We start from the raw sequence: 19,402 nt of genomic DNA, 5'->3' as shown, positions 1-19,402 counted from the left end.
AATTCCTTTGAAATTTAAAAATCTTCCTTAATAGGTGATGTACCAAATTGATCACAGAGCACTTTAATTAATTCAGAAAATTAACATTGTGTTCACCTTATCTTACAAAAGTGTTCAGACTCTTTTCTTATGCCTAAATTAGACTTCCAGTGTTTTTGTTTCATGGTACGAGACAGCCTTATTTACTCAGCATATTCTCCTGTTCTAGGAGAGTGGTTAGGCCCTGGAACAGGCTGCCCAGGGAGGTTGTGGATGCCCCGTCCTTGGAGGTGTTCAAGGCCAGGTTGGACGGGGCCCTGGGCAACCTGATCTAGTAAATGTGTATGTTTGGTGGCCCTGCCAGGCAGGGGGGTTGGAACTACATTATCCTTGAGGTCCCTTCCAACCCAGATCATTCTGTGATTCTGTGATACTTCTGGCCTGTGGGTCTGCTTCCTCTTTTCTGCTGGCCTGAGCGTGCTGAGCTCGATTAAGAACACTTCCCTGCTGCTTTTACAGCTTTCCCTAAGTCAGGTTTACTTTGAGCGTGATGGCAATTGCTAAGATTTCTCCCTCAAACCCAATACAGGGTTTGAATTTTGGGTGGTCCTGTGTGAGGCCAGGGGTTGAAGTAGGTGATCCTCGTGGGTCGCTTCCACCTTGGGATATTCTGTTCCGTTAAAACCGGGAGAAAACGTCTCGGAATGACGGTAGACTCATGTAAAACACGACTTAGTCCGCACAAATCTCCCCGCCTCTCCGGGCCTCCAGTTGTCGCGGTCGCTACGGGAGACGAAGGCGGGCGGTGCAGGCGGAAGCGGGGCGGGGCGGTGAGGCGCTGCGCTGGCGCTGGGTCCCGCACGGCCTCTCCCCGCGGGTCGGGCTGGGCCGGGCCGGGTCGGGCGGTTCCAGTGAACGCGAGGCGGTTTTCGGTTGCCGGGGAGGCGGTGGTGCCGCCATGGGCTGCTTCTTCTCCAAGCGCAGGAAGCCGGCGCAGGGCGGGCAGCAGCAAGGAGCCAGCCAGGAGCCGGCGGCCGGCGAGGAGAAGGCGCCGCAGTACAGCTGGGACCAGCGAGCCAAGGTACGGGGCGGAGGGGAGGGAGAGCGGAGTGTGGTTTCCTGTCAGGCTGTGTGCCGGCAGCCTCGGCTTCGTCCTCGCCTCGAGGCAGCCTGACCCGTTAGCATGGAGAATACGCTCTCGGTCTGGTGTGAGCTTCGTTGTCTGGGCCCCCAGACCTTTAGGCCGTGTTGTCCAAGTGTCAAAAGGAAGATGTGTGAGCTCATGTGAATGCGCAGCTCGCTTGTGTTTCTAAACTTGGTGAGGTGTTCCGGGTTGGTTCCTAAGGATTTCAAGTGGATTAAGAAAAGCTGTGTTGGAGATGAGCGAGGGACTGTGTGGTGTAGCCTTTATCCTGAGGATAAAGAGGGCTGAGCTGGACTGGGCTCGTTGTTCTGTAGGGTTCTTGTGGAGGCTTCTTATGGTGAGAGAGCGCTGTACTGAGAACCTGCCCTAGAGTAAGTACAGTGTGTGCCAAAGTACGTAACTAAATGAGCATTCAAAACGATATGACCTAATCATAGAGCATATTCATCAGCTAAAGGTTAACTCGTACGAGCCTTTCTACATGCTGTTTTACTTACATGGCACTAACTTCTAAAACTGTGTAACAGGTGGAAAACTGGGGTACAGACACACTCGACTGGAAGGGCAATGAACCTTGTTGCTGTGGAGGTGGCTGTTAGCATGTGGGGAGCAGGATCGAGCTAACATGAGGTTTTATAGTGAGAACAAACTCTCACTGTGGGGAAGCATGTAATGTGTTGCATGTAGAACTTCCTCCCTGTATGAAATACTCAGAAAAACTGGAAGAATCAGTAAGTTTGGGCTGTTCTACTGAACTGCAGAAGCCATCAAATTAGCTCCTTACTTTGGTACAACACAGATCAAGAATATTTATGTCATGAGCCAGACCATTTCTTTTGCTCTCTGCAACCTTACTTTTGTCTTTAACTACGAGCTTGGTACATTAAACCAGCAGAGCAGAGCTGAGATGCTGACTTTTAGGCAAAGGGAACGCTGAGCTCTTTCTGCACTGCATTTGTTGATCACAGTCTGTGTTAAGTGTTCGTGTGGTAGCTTTAGGTATTCTCTCAGACGCATCCTGCTCTCTATTGCTGGTTCATTCTTTTTTATGCAGCACACATAAGCATACTTATTCATTCCACAATTTGTATTTGACAGCAAAGTTTGATTGGTGGCAGCTGGAAAACTTGTGGCGCTGGGGCTCCTTGATCATCAGATTTGTGTTCTGAACTCTGAAAACATCAACTCAGTCAGAAGATGTGAACTTTAAAAGCCATTAGCGTTTCCTGTTACTTTTAATACGAGCGTGTCAGGAGTGAAGTGTGTTCTAATTTCAGGCTATTACACACAGCGATGCTGTTCTGGTTATGTAGTGCAGCGCTGCAAGCAGAGTGCAAATGTCTACAGTTTGTTCAGGATATCCAGTGTACATTATTACAGATGGATAAATCTCACTGCACAGAGGCTCCAGTTGTCTTCCTGTTAATTCAAGCTATGCTGACATACTTACTGTAGGCAGCACAACATGGGCACACCGGGCGCAAGTGGTAGAAGTGCCGCTCTGCTACACAGGAGGTTTGAATCCCGGGAGTTGGACTCGATGATCTCTAAGGTCCCTTCCAAACTGCATGAGACTGTGATACTGTGTGTGTGTGCATGATTGTCTGTACAGGGATGTGAAACGAAGTGACTGCTAGTTGACAGCTGTGCTGGCAGAAGCTCTGAACTTGAGCACTTCTTCCAGCAAAGTTAATTCTTCCACTTCTGAAGCACAGCATTGTTAGTGTAGGCTGTCCTAATTGTGTTCTTTGGGGAAAAAAAAAAAAAAAAAAAAGATTACTGCTGGTGTTGTGTAGCTGAAGAGTAGTATGACAAAGACTTTGTGACCATATAACTCCAGTGTAATAGCCCTGGTATTGGACCATATTGTATAAAATTAAATATGAAATGCTTTGAGATGCTGTTAGATTACTTGAAAGTAAGGAAAGACATGAAGAACTTATTCTGAAAACAAAACGTGTTCTGTTTCTTGTTTCGATGGGATTCTTAGTCCAGATAAATAACTAGGAGAGTGGTTAGGCCCTGGAACAGGCTGCCCAGGGAGGTTGTGGATGCCCCGTCCTTGGAGGTGTTCAAGACCAGGTTGGATGGTGTAGAGAGTGTTTTTTACAGCTAGCTGAGAAGGGTCGTAAACACGGTGCAGTTAATCAAGCAGCCATGCCACCTGCAAGGACAGTGAGATCAACAGGATGCCCTGGGATGGTGAGAAACTAGCCATGGTTTTGTGAACTCGGCAAGGGAGTAACTTTCAGGATGATAACAACAAGCTGCAAAGATACTCGGGGATGGTATGTAATTGGGAACCAATGATGAGCTCCGCTTTTGCAATATGTATGAGCTAATTATCTGTATTATAAAGGTACACGCAGCCAAGGAATAAACGAGAATAGCTGATCATATGTCAATGACAGGTGTGGTTGTCTGCTTTTCTCCCGCCGTTCTGCAACAGGACGGGGCCCTGGGCAACCTGATCTAGTAAATGTGTGTGTTTGGTGGCCCTGCCAGGCAGGGGGGTTGGAACTACATGATCCTTGAGGTCCCTTCCAACTCGGGTCATCCTGTGATTCTGTGATTCTGTGATAGAGCACAGCCTGTTACAGACTATTTTCACTACGTAACATCCTGGAGACTTGTCATATCCCTTTCTGGCCAAATGCGAAAGAGGAACTTGGTGATGCCAGAATCACCTTGGCCTTCAGCTATAATTTCATCTACAACACAAGACTGCACTTCTGGTCTTGGTCTCCCTTTTCCTTTCCTGCCTTTCTGTATTCTTAGTGGCTAAGCAGCATTGGCATACAGAACCGGAATAATAACTACAGCAATAGCAAAAAACCAACTAAATGAAAAACCAAACCACAACCAAAGAAGAGAACCTCACAAACAGGTCTTTAACTCACCACATAAATCACAGTTTTCTGTTAGTTACTTCACGTTTGGTGATTCTGCTGCAGTGCTCTGAGCTGATAAGGTCTTCTTGCATTGCCTACGTCTCTTTCACATGACGTTTTTATACTTTATTTTTGAACAAATAAAACACCACTTTAACCTTTTTGATTAGTCTGTAACTAAGCAGTGGGAGGAGGTGTCCTGAGATCTGATACATCTCCCTTAGGCTTCTTAGTGCACCAGAAAAACTACTGCCGTGTTTCTCAAGATGTGATCTACCAGTTGAGAAAGTCAACGGGTTAATATTGAAAAGATATTTTCAGTTAAGGCTGATGAAAGTGTGTTGTAGTCCCCTTCCCTTCCCTTCCCTTCCCTTCCCTTCCCTTCCCTTCCCTTCCCTTCCCTTCCCTTCCCTTCCCTTCCCTTCCCTTCCCTTCCCTTCCCTTCCCTTCCCTTCCCTTCCCTTCCCTTCCCTTCCCTTCCCTTCCCTTCCCTTCCCTTCCCTTCCCTTCCCTTCCCTTCCCTTCCCTTCCCTTCCCTTCCCTTCCCTTCCCTTCCCTTCCCTTCCCTTCCCTTCCCTTCCCTTCCCTTCCCTTCCCTTCCCTTCCCTTCCCTTCCCTTCCCTTCCCTTCCCTTCCCTTCCCTGCAGTATCTGGCAGCAGTTTGTTGCTCAGACAAGTCTGCCCATGTCTGTTCTACGCTATTATTGGTCCTCTGAAAGAAGGGAAGGATTCTGAAGGATAGAATGAAACATGTCTTTTGGCTGTTATATTGGTTGCATTTAAAGTCAAAGTGTACTGGAGATGCTCTGAGATGAAAAACTGTATGACAGTGGCTAGAATCTGCAGATCTTGTCCCGCTTTCTAGTTTTTGTTACTGCTGGGAACCTAGAAATCAGGCAGAGGTGAGTAACTTCAACTAACACTTTCTCTGGGGGCTGTTGCAATGCAGTGCTGAAGGGCACCAATCCCATTTCAATCTGATAGTGAGGCATTGCCTAGGCCTGGAATGCACTTCTTTTGCTTCCTTTCTTTTAATTCCCCCATTGACAAAAATAGCACATAAATCCTCTTAAGTCTGTGTGCCTGCCCTATCACTGCAGCTTTTGATGTCACTGTGTCAGCAGCCAATTCTTACATACTCTTAACTGTATATGAATTTGTAGCGGGACTATCATTTGTTATCATTTAGAAAGATAGGAAGTGATTTTTGAGGACATTATTTAAGAAAAGATCTTTATGTGGGTTGTTTAGGCAGACTTCAAAGTCATTGCTTTGAAGGCTATGTACAGTTAACTAAGGGAGAGCCACCATCCATTAAAAACTGCAGTGCCTTCTTGTTAGTAGAGGCCAGTCGTTGCTGACTAAGACTCCTTTCCAGATACAGCTAGCACTGATAATTGTGAGGTTCTCAGACCTCTCAGTCTTCTTCCTAGCGGAAGCTGCCAGGGCTGAAGAGATACTTCATCTTCAGCCATCCTGCCTGGCCTCTGGCCTTCTTGGTTGTTCACAGTAAGAAAAACTGCATGCTACAGTGAGACTTGTTGCTGCAGACCTTCCTAGAGTTCAGAGCATCACAGAATCACAGAATTGTAGGGGTTGGAAGGGACCTCTAGAGATCATCAAGTCCAACCCCCCTGCCAAAGCAGGCTCCCTACACCACGTCACACAGGTAGGCGTCCAGTCGGGTCTTGAATATCTCCAGAGAAGGAGACTCCACCATCTCCCTGGGCAGCCTGTTCCAGTGCTCCGTCACCCTCACTGTAAAGAAGTTCATCCATGGCAAACTTTTTCTTGCTGTCACTTCTCTGTGCTTTGTAATCACTGCTTCATATGTTCTCCACTCCTTTGTAAGAGACTTACCAGCAGTGTTGTTTCCAATGACTGCAGATGAGACTTCCCTTTTTCTGTTAAGAAGAAGGACTATTGTGTAAGAAGGGACTTTTGTTTTGGGTTTTTTTAGTCATCGTATCTAGTTATTTTAGGTTACTTTATGGAATTATTCCTGAACCTAAACATAGCGCTTTTAATTGAAGTTTTCAGCTCTTGAGCTGTGTTTGTATCTACTAATGCAGATCTCTCTCTGCTCTAAAACTCTCTCAATTCATCTGAAAGCATTAAAACTTACACCTAGAAATACTGTGGCTGTTTGGAATTACACCAATCTGGGGAAAGGGGCTTTCAGAACTGTTTACAAATCCTTCAATTCTTTGAAGTTTTATCCCAATGTGAATGATAAGTAGGTGAATTATCAAACTGATTTTTCTATTGTCATGTGCATAAGATTCTACAACAAAGTTGTACCAGATAAGTAGGGAGAGAATCTACGTATCTCTGGTTCTCACTATATGAGTCTTCAGATGTTATCTTCTGTTGCTTTTGTTTTTCATGGCCTGCTTTTTAGCTGCAAAGATGGAACTTAAGCAATTAGTACAGTTTGTCTCAGGGGAAAGAAGGTGAGTCAGTGGAGTATTAACCTCATGGTGATACCTGTAGACTTGAGGACTGTTAAGCATGAAGCTCAGCGATAAGTGTATAAACAGATGTTAGAATCACAGAATCACAGAATTGTAGGGGTTGGAAGGGACCTCTAGAGATCATTGAGTCCAACCCCCCTGCCAAAGCAGGCTCCCTACACCACGTCAGACAGGTAGGCGTCCAGGCGGGTCTTGAATATCTCCAGAGAAGGAGACTCCACCATCTCCCTGGGCAGCCTGTTCCAGTGCTCTGTCACCCTCACTGTAAAGAAGTTCTTGTGCACATTCGTGCGGAACTTCCTATGCTGTACTTTCATCCCATTACCCCTAGTCCTGTCCCCACGCACTACTGAAGAGAGACCAGCCTCACCACTATGGCTCCCACACCTCAGGTATTTATAGACCTGAATTAAGTCCCCTCTCAGCCTTCTTTTCTCAAGGCTAAACAGACCCAGTTCCCTAAGTCTCTCCTCATAGGGGAGATGCTCCAGGCCCTTCACCATCTTAGTGGCCCTCTGCTGGACTCTTTCCAAGAGATCCCTGTCTTTTTTGTACTGGGGAGCCCAGAACTGGACACAATATTCCAGATGAGGCCTCACCAGGGCAGAGTAGAGGGGGAGGATCACCTCCTTTGACCTGCTGGACACGCTCTTTTTGATACACCCCAGTATGCCATTGGCTTTTTTGGCTACAAGGGCACACTGCTGGCTCATGATCAATCTGTTGTCCACCAGAATGCATGCTCAAAATTACAGTTCTACCCTGATGTTTTTCTAAGGTGTTTCCTCTACCCAAGGGAACTGAAGTACTCAGATATACTCCAGCCTCTTGGGTTACTGACTGCTCTCAAGGGCAGTAACCCAATGTGGCAGGGGAAGTGCCACACTACTTCATTCAGTCCCTCTGGTTCCAAAGGTTGTGTTAGTCAGTAAGTGCTCCTGATCTTTGAAAAGGGAACTGCCACTGAAATAAAAGGAAATTGGCCAACTCCCTAGAGTGGGAACAAACTTAGAGGTAAGAATTGCATCAGCGCACAGCTCTTCATTCACATCAGGGAAACAAAATCGAGCTCTTGAATCTGGAAATCAGCTGATTTTGCTGCTCAGTCTAAATACAGAGCAGCATTGAACTCTGTGTTACTTGTTCTCAAGTGCTCTCATCTGAGATTCTGTCACCTGCAGGTTAGCTGACAAACCAGTGCCATTCACTTAGGCCTAATTAAAACAGTGAGGGAAAGCTGTTTCACAGGTCTTTGTAAGGACTTAATGTTGGATAAACTAATAGGGTCCCTGAGGCATTTAGAAGAGGCTTGTTTAGAAGGACACAAGTAGGCGTGACATTTATATAAAAAGCTGTTGGTTCTGGAAACTTTGAGCTTCTCCTTCCTAAGGGAAGTAACTGTTCCTCTGTATCATTTACCAGGCACTACCACCGTCTCCCAAGGCTGTAAATGAATATTTATGTTTCTACATATATTATAAACACGCACATCCATCCATAAATGCTCTAGGAGAACTTACTTGCTTGTGGTTTTAGAAAGCAGAGATCTTTTTCTGGTCTCTAATCTTATGTGAATGTTCCAAATACTGTGGAGGAGGAATTTCTTACCGGTTGAGCTGTGCAAGACCTGGCGTTGTGCTTTATCACTGCCTGCAGCCCAGCGAGCCTTTAAGGCCTTTGGGCTGAAATGGCAGGTTTGGGAAATGATCCGGTGTTAGAATATTTCAGGTACTTGTGTGCTTGTGAGTGCTGTTTTAATAAGCTTTCACAAGAGGGCAGAGTAGAATTTGCTCTGGGAAGCACAGTTGCCTCGACAGTCATGTAACTAGGAGGAACCCAGCTCAGATTCCTTTGGTGTTCTGACTGCAGCTACTGTATTATTCACGCTGCCCAGTTGCATCAAGTGCCATCCTTAGCATTGTGTGGCTCTTTGGTCACTGCTCTGAGCACGGGGAGGGCCACAGATTTTCTTGCAGGCAGAATAATTCTGGAGAGTGGAGGAGGAGAGGTCTGTAAACATGACCTGTGTGCCAGCATGCCAATAGTCTCATAGTCTTTGCTTGTTGCTTATAGCTAACACATAGCTGCTGCTGTTAGCACAAGATAATGCTGTGGCATGGATAAGCAAGCTCTTTGTTGTCTGCAAACATAATGATGGAGATACCGCTTGAAAGCAACAATGTTTTCTTGCAATGTGTTGAGGCGTGGTAACATAAGACCAAGAAAGCTACTTGAAAAGGAAGTACTGTGTCTTCCCAGCTTTATGAATGTGTACTGCTACCGGCCAATTCATTTATTATTGCTATCACCATAATCCTCAGGACCATCTTTCCTGTAGAAACTATTTAGAACCCCTTCCCATTTCCTTTCTAAAGAACAAACTGAGTTGCTGTGGGATTTGGTTGTTTGTTTTTTCTTCCTGGGTTATCTAGAAGTTTAGTTTCAGCTCTCTGTTGTACCTTAATACTGTGTGTTCCAGTAGCCCAGCTAAAAAGGATCTTTCATCGCTCTGATATCTGCTCTTAGAAGTTTTCTGGCAAGTTATCTTGTACAGTTCTGTAATATCTCAGATAATCCAAATCAATTAACATTTGACATTATAATGTTCTCTATACATGAAGACTTTCATGTATCTTTTGTTTTTTCTCCTTTCTCCTTCAGGTTGATCCAAAAGATTACACTTTTTCTGGACTGAAAGGTGAAACTGTGGGTCGACTCCCTGGAAAAGTAGCAGGACAACAATTTGTCATTCAGGACTGTGAGAATTGCAGCATCTACATATTTGACCATTCTGCTACAATCACTATCGATGACTGTGTAAACTGCCGGATCTTTTTAGGACCAATAAAAGGCAGCGTGTTTTTCCGTGACTGCAAAGATTGCAAATGCATAGTAGCCTGCCAACAATTTCGCACTCGGGACTGCAGGAAGCTGGAGGTATTCCTGTGCTGTGCCACCCAACCCATTATTGAATCCTCCTCAGGTATGAAATTTGGTTGTTTCCAGTACTATTATCCTGAGCTTGCTTTACAATTTAAAGATGCTGGACTGAGTATCTTCAATAACACGTGGAGCAACATCCATGACTTTACTCCTGTGTCGGGAGAAAAGAACTGGGGCCTTTTGCCTGAGGATGCTGTGGTTCAAGATTACGTTCCTCTGCCCACTTCTGAAGAGCTGAAAGCTGTCAGAATTTCTACAGATGCTATGAAGAGCATAATACCAATAACTCGAGGGCAGAGACAGAAGAGCAGCGATGAATCGTGTTTGGCTGTGTTTTTTGCTGGTGACTACACAACTGCAAATGCCAGAAAGCTAATTGATGAGGTAAGTGACCTTTTTCTCTGTTCAACTTTATGAATTTCTAATTGAACTTTAGCTGGATAGCCTTGGTGCTTACTGAAGAGAGAATGCTGAGGTTCTGCCTGTCTGCTAACCATATTAATCAACCTGCACTGTTAAAACCTTGAAGCAAGATAAGCGAATGGAGCTCATCCTGATTAAACAGTTACGAAAGAATGGCCTGGGTTGAAAAGGACCACAATGATCATCCGGTTTCAACCCCCTGCTATGTGCAGGATCACCATCCACCAGCCCAGGCTGCCCAGAGCCACATCCAGCCTGGCCTTGAATGCCTCCAGGGATGGGGCATCCACAACCTCCTTGGGCAACCTGTTCCAGTGCGTCACCACCCTCTGAGTGAGTTATCTTACAACTGACATCCTGTGATAGGCACATTTGTTCTTTAATAATTGCAGTGTATTTTTCTAGTACAGCACATCAAACCTACACTGAGGAAAATGTGTAGTTCATTAATGAACTTGGCCAAGTATAGAATAAATGGTTATCAATGCTTGTGAAAGGCAATAGCCAATAAACTTGTTAACTTATTGCCCCCAAAGTCTATCAGTGCTATTTGCCCTGAAAGCTTTGCCAGCACTAACAGAGACTTTTAAAAATAACATGTTAGATGTTATCTATCCCATAACCTTGCCATCCAGTGTTGGAATTTTTTTCTGGAGAATTCAATGAGTGTTTGTTACAGCTGGTCAGCTGTCTCTGATTATTTAAATAGCTGCTGCTGGCATTTCTTCTTTTCTTTTTCTTTATTTTTTTTTTTTCCTGTAAGGCAGGAGCTCCTATGATGGGCTGAGTTTGGTCTTCACTGGGCTAAAATCTGGGAGTGGCTGGCTGCTTTTAGCACTCTGGAGTGCCAGGGATGACAGAGCAGAGCCAATAACTGAATTACAGCTTACAGCTTGAGAGGAGTATCTGCAGAAGTTGCTGATCCTAGTGTTATGTGAGCAATCAAACAACTGATGGGGCTCCTTGCTTTCAATTTTTAACTACAAGAGGGGGGAAAAAAAGAGCTTTAGGGTGTTTCCCTGCTTCACCTGCCCCCATCCCTATCAGATTTGATGGAGCTACTTCAGTACACAGATAAGTAAGGGTTATTTTTTCTGATGAATGGTTAGCTATGGTAAAGAAGGTATTATTTGTATTCTCCCCTGTTAGTCCCTCCTTAAAAAGAAGAGTTAAGGAGACTCTAAATGACTAGTTAGTGAAATGCTGGGGAAATCTTACTACTCTGTAAGTTAATGTTTTGGAAGTATAAATATAGTTGTTTCTTTTGCATGCATGTTGTGGTTTTAACCCAGCAAGTTGCTAAGCATCCCACAGTTGTTTGTTCCTCCTGCCAGCCAAGTAGGGTGGGGAAGAGAATCGGGGGGTCAGGGGTGTGTGAAGACAAACAAACAAGAACGTAGAGCTCATAGGTTGAGATAAAAGCTATTTACTAGGACAGAAAAGGCAGGGGGCTGGGAAAGGGGGGAGGAAGGTAATAGTAATGATATACGTCCTGCAGTTATCACAGATCCTCAAGGCTTTTTTACTCAATTCCCTGACAGTTTGGTGAGTGTTTGCTTGTTTGCTCTGCTCTGCGGTCATATACTCACATGCTTCTAAAATATTTACTGAAGATTAAAGTCTGTTGAACTGTTTCTTGCTTTTGCCTGTATTGTTCCATATTGTTCCACTCCCAGCACCAGCTCTACTGGGTACAGTTGTGACAACTCCTCAATTATTTCATGTTTGGGAGCCAAAAATAAATATATGTGAACATAAAAACAAGTGATACACAGGCATTTCTTCACTGCCCACTCACCAATGCCCAGCTAACCCCTGATTAGCAGCTGCCCCCAGCCATCTCCCTTTGGCTGAAGGTTATAGCTCTTTCACATGCTGTCATATGTTATGGAATATCCCCTTGTCCAGTTTCTGTCAGTTGTCCTGGCTCTGCTCCCTCCAAGCTCCTTGGGTCCCCTCAGCCCCCCTCACCAGCCACTGCAATATGACAAGCTGTGAAACTGAAACATCCTTGGTTCTGTGCAACACTGCTCAGCAACAACTGGAAGCACTGATGTGTTATAAACGTTGCTTCTCCTAAAGCCAAAACGTAGTATCTCACTAGATCTTCTTCTATGAATAAAATAGCTCCGTCTCAGTCAAAACTGGGACAGTGTACCTTCAGTATCTCTACTAGGTTTGGATTAAAGAGCTGTGTATGTTTGAGAGCTTGTAACTTTTTATTCCAAAATGGAAAACTTCAGTAGTGAATAGATACGCATTTAAGCTAATGCTTGACTGAACTATTAAAGTCCAATGAGAACAAACTGCTCAACTACAGATGCTGAATGCTTTTAACTCCTGTTAGTTTCAGCTTGTGAGAGACTGTGGAAAAAACTACAACCCCGGGCCATAACATAAAACCAAAATTCACACCTACCTCTGTAGGTGCACTGGGACAAAGGATCAAGTTTGGATGAATGGAATGGAAATAAACAGAAATGTAGAAAAAGCAAATGGTCTTTGAAAAGAGTAAAAAGGGTCTTTTTACTCCGTGAATTAATGTATGTGGGAAATGAGTATCCAGTCTGTACTGAAATGGACTGAAGTTGAGCTGTGTGCCTTAGAAATGTTTTTAGCTTGAATTCTTTATCTGTTAATAGATGACTGGCAAAGGCTTTCAGCTGGTACAGACCAAAGAAGTCTCAATGAAAGCCGAGGATGCTCAGAGAGTTTTCCAACAGTGTGCATCAGAATTCATTCCACTGCTTGAAAGAGGTGAGACTATATATACTTTTGTTTCTCTTCTTAGTGCAGAAATCTAGCTGGCAGTAGAGTGTTCTGGAGAAGGTGAAAGAGGAGAAGATGGAAGAATGAAGGAGAAAACTGTAATGTAAAGCCAGCTGAGGTGATGTGTGGAAGCTTCATTTAAGCACTGAAAACTGAAGGCATCCAAAATGAACTAATTCACTTAGGAGCTGAGGCATAAGCAGATCTGTTTGGGCTGGTCAACAGAGGCTCATCTCTCTAGAATAAGAATACATTAGCTTATCACAATTGCAGGTACAGCGCCTGGCTTTTCAGTATTGTGTATGCATATTAAAGCAGATCAGCGTGGATGTGTATAAAACGGGCAAGTGCTGAATTCCTGTTTATAAACAGTGTTCTGTCAGAGTACTTGAAAAGCGGTTTTGCTGATTTGGCTGTAATCAGTTTTTTTTTTATCTGTTCCTATAGAAGTAATGTCGTTTTGCCATCTGTTGTAAGCTGAAGCTCAGAACGTGCTCCCAAACTTAGGAGCAACGTGTGACTTTTTTTTTTTTCACAGTAATGCAAGAGGTCTGTGATGCTTATTGCAGGAATAGGACAGAAGTTATACTTTTCAGATGAAAAATAGTTTAAGGGCTATTTTGCACCTATGTGGGAAGGAATAATGCGTTCAGAATGAAAGCAGAGAAAGGGGATCTGAAAATAGTGGGTGAGAACAAGTCTGAAAATCAGACTGTTTGCTATCTTGGTACTGAAGTAAAAATGCCTGAATGACTCAGCCATGCTGCAGATGTCTGTGAAATGGCTCACTATTTGAGCAGCAGAATCTGACTCACTTGCACGATGCCCTCCACTCTTCAGCATTTCTGTGCCATTGCCGCCTTTCAAGAAATAAAACAGGAAACCTCCTAGAGCCTCTGCAAAAGTGAGCATAGAATTGCAGATATTTTCTGCACAGACATCACCATACTTCGAAGCTATGGTTAAGTGTTTCTTTATTCTGTATTATGGCTGCTCAAACAAAATAATTGAAATGATTCTTGTGTGTTTCACGATTCCCCAAGGGATGAGAACTCTAATGTTTTAATGCCAGTCTGAAAAGTAGATATTGATTCCAGATGAAATGATCTTCTAGGTCCAGTCGTTGCTTTGGAGTTCAATGGAGATGGTGCTGTGGAAGGATGTCGCAACACTGTGAATGATGTTTTCAATGGAACCAAGGTAAGCTGGTGTTTTGCTTTATTAGCAGAACATGTTAAAGGACATCTAAGATAATTCACAGTCAAGCTGTAGTTTTGATGTACTGAATTTTAAGTTTCAGAATGGCATCATCTAGATATTCTAGTCATGTTTTTTTGTTTGTTTTGCTCAAAACTCAGGTTTGCTTTCAGGAGGGAATAAAAATTGCCCCTATTAAAGAAAGCACTAAATTCCCATATCTATTAAAAAAAATAGAAGATTTTCACCTGAAGCTTTTTCCACATAGCGGTAAAAACAAATTGTATAAATTTAACAGGGTAAAGCTCTGCTCCAAGTCTTACAGAGCAGAACATCATAAAGGAGATTTCAGTATCGCATCTTTGTCAGGGTTTAATAGTATTTCAACTTTTCTCAAGATTTACTTTTGCTGTAAAGGATATTGCAGTGTGCCTTCCTTCAAAGGCATTTGCTTCTTCTCTTCTGTCAACTTGTTTTACTGTACCTCCTTTATACCACGTCTCCTTTTTGCTTGCTGTCTGCTCTTTTTCTTTTTTTGAATGGCAGTGGATTTGAGAAAGCGTCTGGAAACAATTGGAGCACTGCAAGGGAGCAGTATTACTGATAATAGGAAAGAGGCAAACCTCTTGTTTCTAAACTCTTTGGGACTTAGTGTCCATACAGCTCCTTGATGTCTTTCAGTTCATCTCAAAAGGATTACTCCAGGAATTAGACTGCCCAGATTCTGGAAAACAGCCTTGTAATGTCATCTGAAATGTAGCTGGTGGTTGAGGGTTTTGTTGTGTTTGCTGTTGTGTGAGCAAAGCCTGAGGTGCAGCAAGTTTAGATTTTGGTTCTCTGAACTTGGGAAGTACTAGGACTGCAGCATAGGCAGAGCTGTGATGTTGCTGGTTCTCTCTTGGCACCCAAAAGTAATATCCACAAATGTTACCATATAAATCAGTTCTTTAACTGAGAGCTCGGGTACATAATTAGCTCGTTCTTCTAGATCTCAGTTTCTCAGTTCAAAGGTCGATCTTGTATTAATTATTAGAACAAATAAAAACTTACACATTCCTCATTAAAATGGCTGGCGTCTGTTGTCATAACACAGTGAATGCCCTGATCTGGGGTGCACCCAGAAACCTCAGAAACTATGCACTTCAGACTTTGAAGTAATGTTTGTTCTTCAGGGTTCCAAATGTGAAATTACTTCCTGCCCCTGGATTTACATCTTCTCTTTACAGACTGGTTCCGTAGTAAAACCCACCTCTGCTTCTAAATAATTGCTGTGCCATATCGAGAAGCAAGACTTCAGGATTCCTATCTGTATTTTATTTAGATACAATTTAACCCAAAATATCAGATAAATGCTACATTTGTGCACGGATCTCTAGCTACTTGAATATCATAAGGATACATTTAGGAAATGTATCTTTCTTAGGACTTAATTTAGAAATAATGTAGGGAATGGCAGACTTTGGACTTATTACTACTACCAGCAGGTTCAGGAATGCTCTATAAAGTGATTTCACATCACTGCTGGCTGCCTTTATCGTTTGGACAGCTTGAGAGCTGTTACAGTGCTCAGAAAGAATTATAGGTATTCTTGATCACAAAGCACTGACAAAAGCTCTTAGGAAGGCATTTATCCTGTAAGGCTTTGCAAGGAAATCAGTCGGGTTTTAAGTAACTAGTTACACTCGCATTTCAAAACTATTAATTTATTAACTTCATCCATTAATAACTTTAATTTAACCAAATCTTTGTTTCTGAAATAAATGTAATATACCTGTTGAGATACTCTAGTATGTGTAGAAAAAAAAATCATCATCAGTAGCACTGGAAGAGTTTTTAAAGCTGCTTAGTAGAAACAATGTGTTTCAAAGAGACCTTTTGTGCTATACACATAACAACTTCTGATTTGTGTTGTCTTGGTAGAGATGTCCTTTATTTTTCTTTCTTCTTTATTTTCCCCTTTGTGAGTGCCTTTCTTGTACCATCTATCTATTGACCTCATCACTTTTAAAATCCTCTGCAAAATCTGTATTGCAATATTCTGGTAGGGAAGGATAGTGAAAGAACGTATTCAACTATTATGACCTTGGTACAAATTGCTGTTGCATCAACAAACTGCCAGATAAATAGTTGGTGTTGTCAAGTCCTTTCAAGCAGAAATCAACAGTGCTTGCAAGCAGTAGTCTGGGAAGCTACTTGCTTTGTGATGGAATAGACAACTTTGTTCTGAAATCAGAAGTTGATGGATAACAGAATATTCATCCTGAAACACGTTAGAGTAAACCAATTCAAGGAACTGTCATAGTTTGTGTTGACACGGTACTCTGACGTGAAGCAGAAAAGTAGTACTGTGTGAGCGTGATTATCTGGAATAGCCCATTTTTGTACTTCCAGTGCGCTTCAGAATAGCTGTTTGCTGCACTAACACATATGATATGGTAAGTGGGTGGGAATTTCCCACAGAGGAGTAAAAAATAATAAGAAGAATCCAAGTGTTTTGATTGAAAGTGTCGTTTATTTGTTGAGTCTGTTGAACATGAAGAAACTGATGAACTTCCACAACCCTTCTGTCTGTTCCACTGATCTATTTGGGCAGTGCCTGGGACAGTTGTAGCTAATTTGCTGGAAGTTCTTGAAGCTGATTGTCCTAGAAACCAAGAGATTTGGTCATAATTAGCTCCAAACAAGCAAAAAACTACTTGAACTTATTTATTAATGATGCGTAACTGTTTCCTTGTTTGATACAATAGGTTTTTGTGTCCGAGAGCAAGGCATCGGCATCTCAAGATGTAGACAACTTCTACAACTTTGCTGATATGCAGATGGGAATGTGAAGTCTAACGCAGAAGTGTTCGTGTATGGTTTGTCTCAGCACTTGAATGTCACTTAGTTTGAATACTGCGGTAGTATCAGAGAATTTTTGTCATTTGGATTTATATTGCTCATATATTCGTTTTATAAAGCTTTCGATGGTTTTAATACCATATTACCTGAACTGGAGTAAACAACATTACCTCCTTGTGTGCATTGTGCTCAAGACTTACCCTTCAGCTCCAGAAACCACAGAGGTTTTGTACTAACTTGTTTTTACAGTGATTTCTAAATGTTTATTGACACTTGAATGTTTTTTTGTCGACATTTAATGGAAGACGTGAAAAGTGCAATGCCGATATACATTTGATACATTCATTATTGTGAAGTTTAATTTAGACACTTTCTTAGCAAAGCATATTCCTGTGACACTCATTGTTCAAAACTTCCCTATGTGTGTATTTGTCTTCATTGCAGGTCAGGGAGGAAACTGTATTTGATGAGTTCTTCTGAAAGCTTAGTCTGAGATGGATTTTTCTTGCAACGTTCTTTCAGAAGCAGAGCATGACTTTAAAACAAATGTGCATCTGCTTTATTCTGCTTCGGCATCCTTTTGGAATCAATTAGTTTGCAGGGGTATTTATGCAGAGTTGTCATTCGAGCAGTCTGGTGAGTGAGCACTTGCTGGGCTCTTTGCTCTGAGATGAGCTCTGATCATGGGTACTCAGCTGAAAATGTAGAGCTCTAAGGTCCGTTCAGGGTCTCTGGTGATGCATCTGCCTCTGGTATTCCCATGCCACGTATGGGATATACCTGAGATTTCCTTGAGCTCTGGGAGTAACGACACTGGCACATTGTTACTTGCTATAAGGGACGTACAGCAACCAGGGACCAGAGAAAAGGCTCTGATGGCATTAAAAAAGCTCTTTGTTGTTAAGACTTGAGAGCAGGGGTCTGCGCTCCAAAGTAATCCTGAAAATTGGCTATAGAATATTACGCTTTGCTGTAGGGCTTACAGATTGATTCCGAAAACAGACTTAAGAAGTGCTACTGTCATTTTGGATTTATTTGAATAGCCATCAGTAAGGATGCTTATTTCTATTTAGTGCATATTAGGATGCGTATCTTTACTGATGTTTAGTATATGATTACTTAATTTCTTTTAGCATATTAGTTCCCCACTGATTTTTCTTCAGGAACTTAACGCTTATGTCTGGGTTTCCAAGCCCTCTGTAGTTCTTGAACAGGCTGTGCATGCAAGTGCACAAAACAGAATTTATTAATTAAAATTGTGGTTTGGCAGTATGTGCGGCCTTTACGATCATTTGAACACACTTTGGCTGTGCTGAGATGCTAAAGCAATAATGTCCTCATTAGCACCGTCCCTCTGCAAGAAAGATCTTGAAACCTTTTTTCAGTGAAGATGCACAGTTCATCCATTCCACAGCTTTAGAGCTCCACAAGTGGGAGGCTGAATACACACCTCTTCTTAGCTGCTTTTAGAAGTAGCACATGAATTTCAGGGTAACATCTTCTTTGATAATTCTGTCATGCCCGAGAGATGTTCAGAGCTGTCATTTTGTTGCTACTATGCAAATACATGCCCTTAGTTTAAACTAGATATTGAGAATATGTCCTTAGGACCTCTCATTAAAGTCATGCATAGATTAAATAAGGAAGGATATCTCCTGAAGTTACTAAGCCATTAGCACACTGCAGGTCAGAAAAATGTCACTTCTAAAATGTTATTATTCGATAGAGTGAAATAAAATGAAACTGCCACCTGAGTCTGACTGGTAGAAGAAACTGCCACTTATTTGCTCTTAGCCAGCTAGGATTATTTGTTTGTATGGTATGTGAGGTGAGGCTGTGGAAAGTGGCTACAAATCTTAGGCCTGTGCACAAAGCACCAGCACAGCTCATCGATGAATGATACTGCTGCGATTATTCTGGGTCCGTGCCGTCAATGCATTTTTCTGATACGAATAAAGCTGTGCAATGCACTTCAAAATGGTCACTATGTACCTTCTCTGAGCAGCACGTGTATTGGATCATCTCGATCTCCAAACTTTTACATGTAGTGTTTTTAATCTCACGTGCTGACCCACCATCACGCGTATCTTACAGGTTATTTTTCATATTTTCGACCTGATGGGGAAGCCAAGCACTGAGTTGGTTCATGTGACTATTTCTGATGAAGGAGAAGACGAGTGATTGAAAATTAAACTTGTCTTGAAACAGTGAAAACCTTTTTTACATGCTGGGAATGAGCAGAGTGTTGCTTCTTTTGCGTCGTTAGCACGATGAGCAACATAAAGGGGTTTTAATTTTTAAAAACCTAAACAATGAAGGAGTTTCTTAATCCAATTATTTATCTTTTGATTTCAGTTTCTTGCTAATGGGTGTTAAGACACTTCTAGCCTTACTAAGAGTATGTCAGATGCTGTATGCATTACTGAATGGTATGTGCTTCGCGTAGTCTTTTGTGCGTTTCTTGTAAAGCTTTTTGTGTAATCTGCATTGCACTGTGAATGTATTTCATAATAAACATTGCAAATGTAAACTCTGGATTCTGGAAGACTTTCTTCAATTGCAAATCATTGCAAATTATAATCAAATATTAAAACAGAATTCAGCATCTAAGCACAGAGTGTAAGCTGCCAGGTACTTGGAGCTAATTGAAAGTAGGCATTACCTCTGCAGTCATCCAGCCACTGAAGAAGATGCATTTTTGACAGCAGTGCAGCCATCCATCCTCCAAAAAGGTACATTTT

General features: G+C 42.6%; 1 protein-coding gene across 1 annotated transcript; it reads left to right on the top strand.

Annotated features, from left to right (window-relative positions):
- The first annotated feature begins 798 nt into the window (after positions 1 to 798).
- On the top strand, positions 799 to 19,191 carry RP2 (RP2 activator of ARL3 GTPase). Its single transcript, XM_015851197.3, has 5 exons — positions 799 to 1,060; positions 9,150 to 9,815; positions 12,497 to 12,611; positions 13,738 to 13,823; positions 16,568 to 19,191. Exons 1-5 carry the CDS (start codon positions 938 to 940, stop codon positions 16,649 to 16,651), a joined length of 1,074 nt encoding a protein of 357 aa, XP_015706683.2. The 5' UTR covers positions 799 to 937; the 3' UTR covers positions 16,652 to 19,191.
- The last annotated feature ends 211 nt before the right edge of the window (positions 19,192 to 19,402 follow it).

Source organism: Coturnix japonica, chromosome 1, assembly GCF_054131305.1.
Source record: "Coturnix japonica strain WE chromosome 1, WE-NBRP24, whole genome shotgun sequence".
Lineage (NCBI taxonomy): Eukaryota > Metazoa > Chordata > Aves > Galliformes > Phasianidae > Coturnix > Coturnix japonica.
This window is presented reverse-complemented; position numbering and strand designations above follow the sequence as displayed.

Bases quoted from the DNA above. Each gene is read 5' to 3' on its own strand.
- RP2 (XM_015851197.3), top strand. From the start codon at position 938: ATGGGCTGCTTCTTCTCCAAGCGCAGGAAGCCGGCGCAGGGCGGGCAG. The intron at 1,061-9,149 runs GTACGGGGCGGA...TTTCTCCTTCAG, and splicing joins GCTGGGACCAGCGAGCCAAG to GTTGATCCAAAAGATTACAC. The intron at 12,612-13,737 runs GTGAGACTATAT...ATGATCTTCTAG, and splicing joins CATTCCACTGCTTGAAAGAG to GTCCAGTCGTTGCTTTGGAG.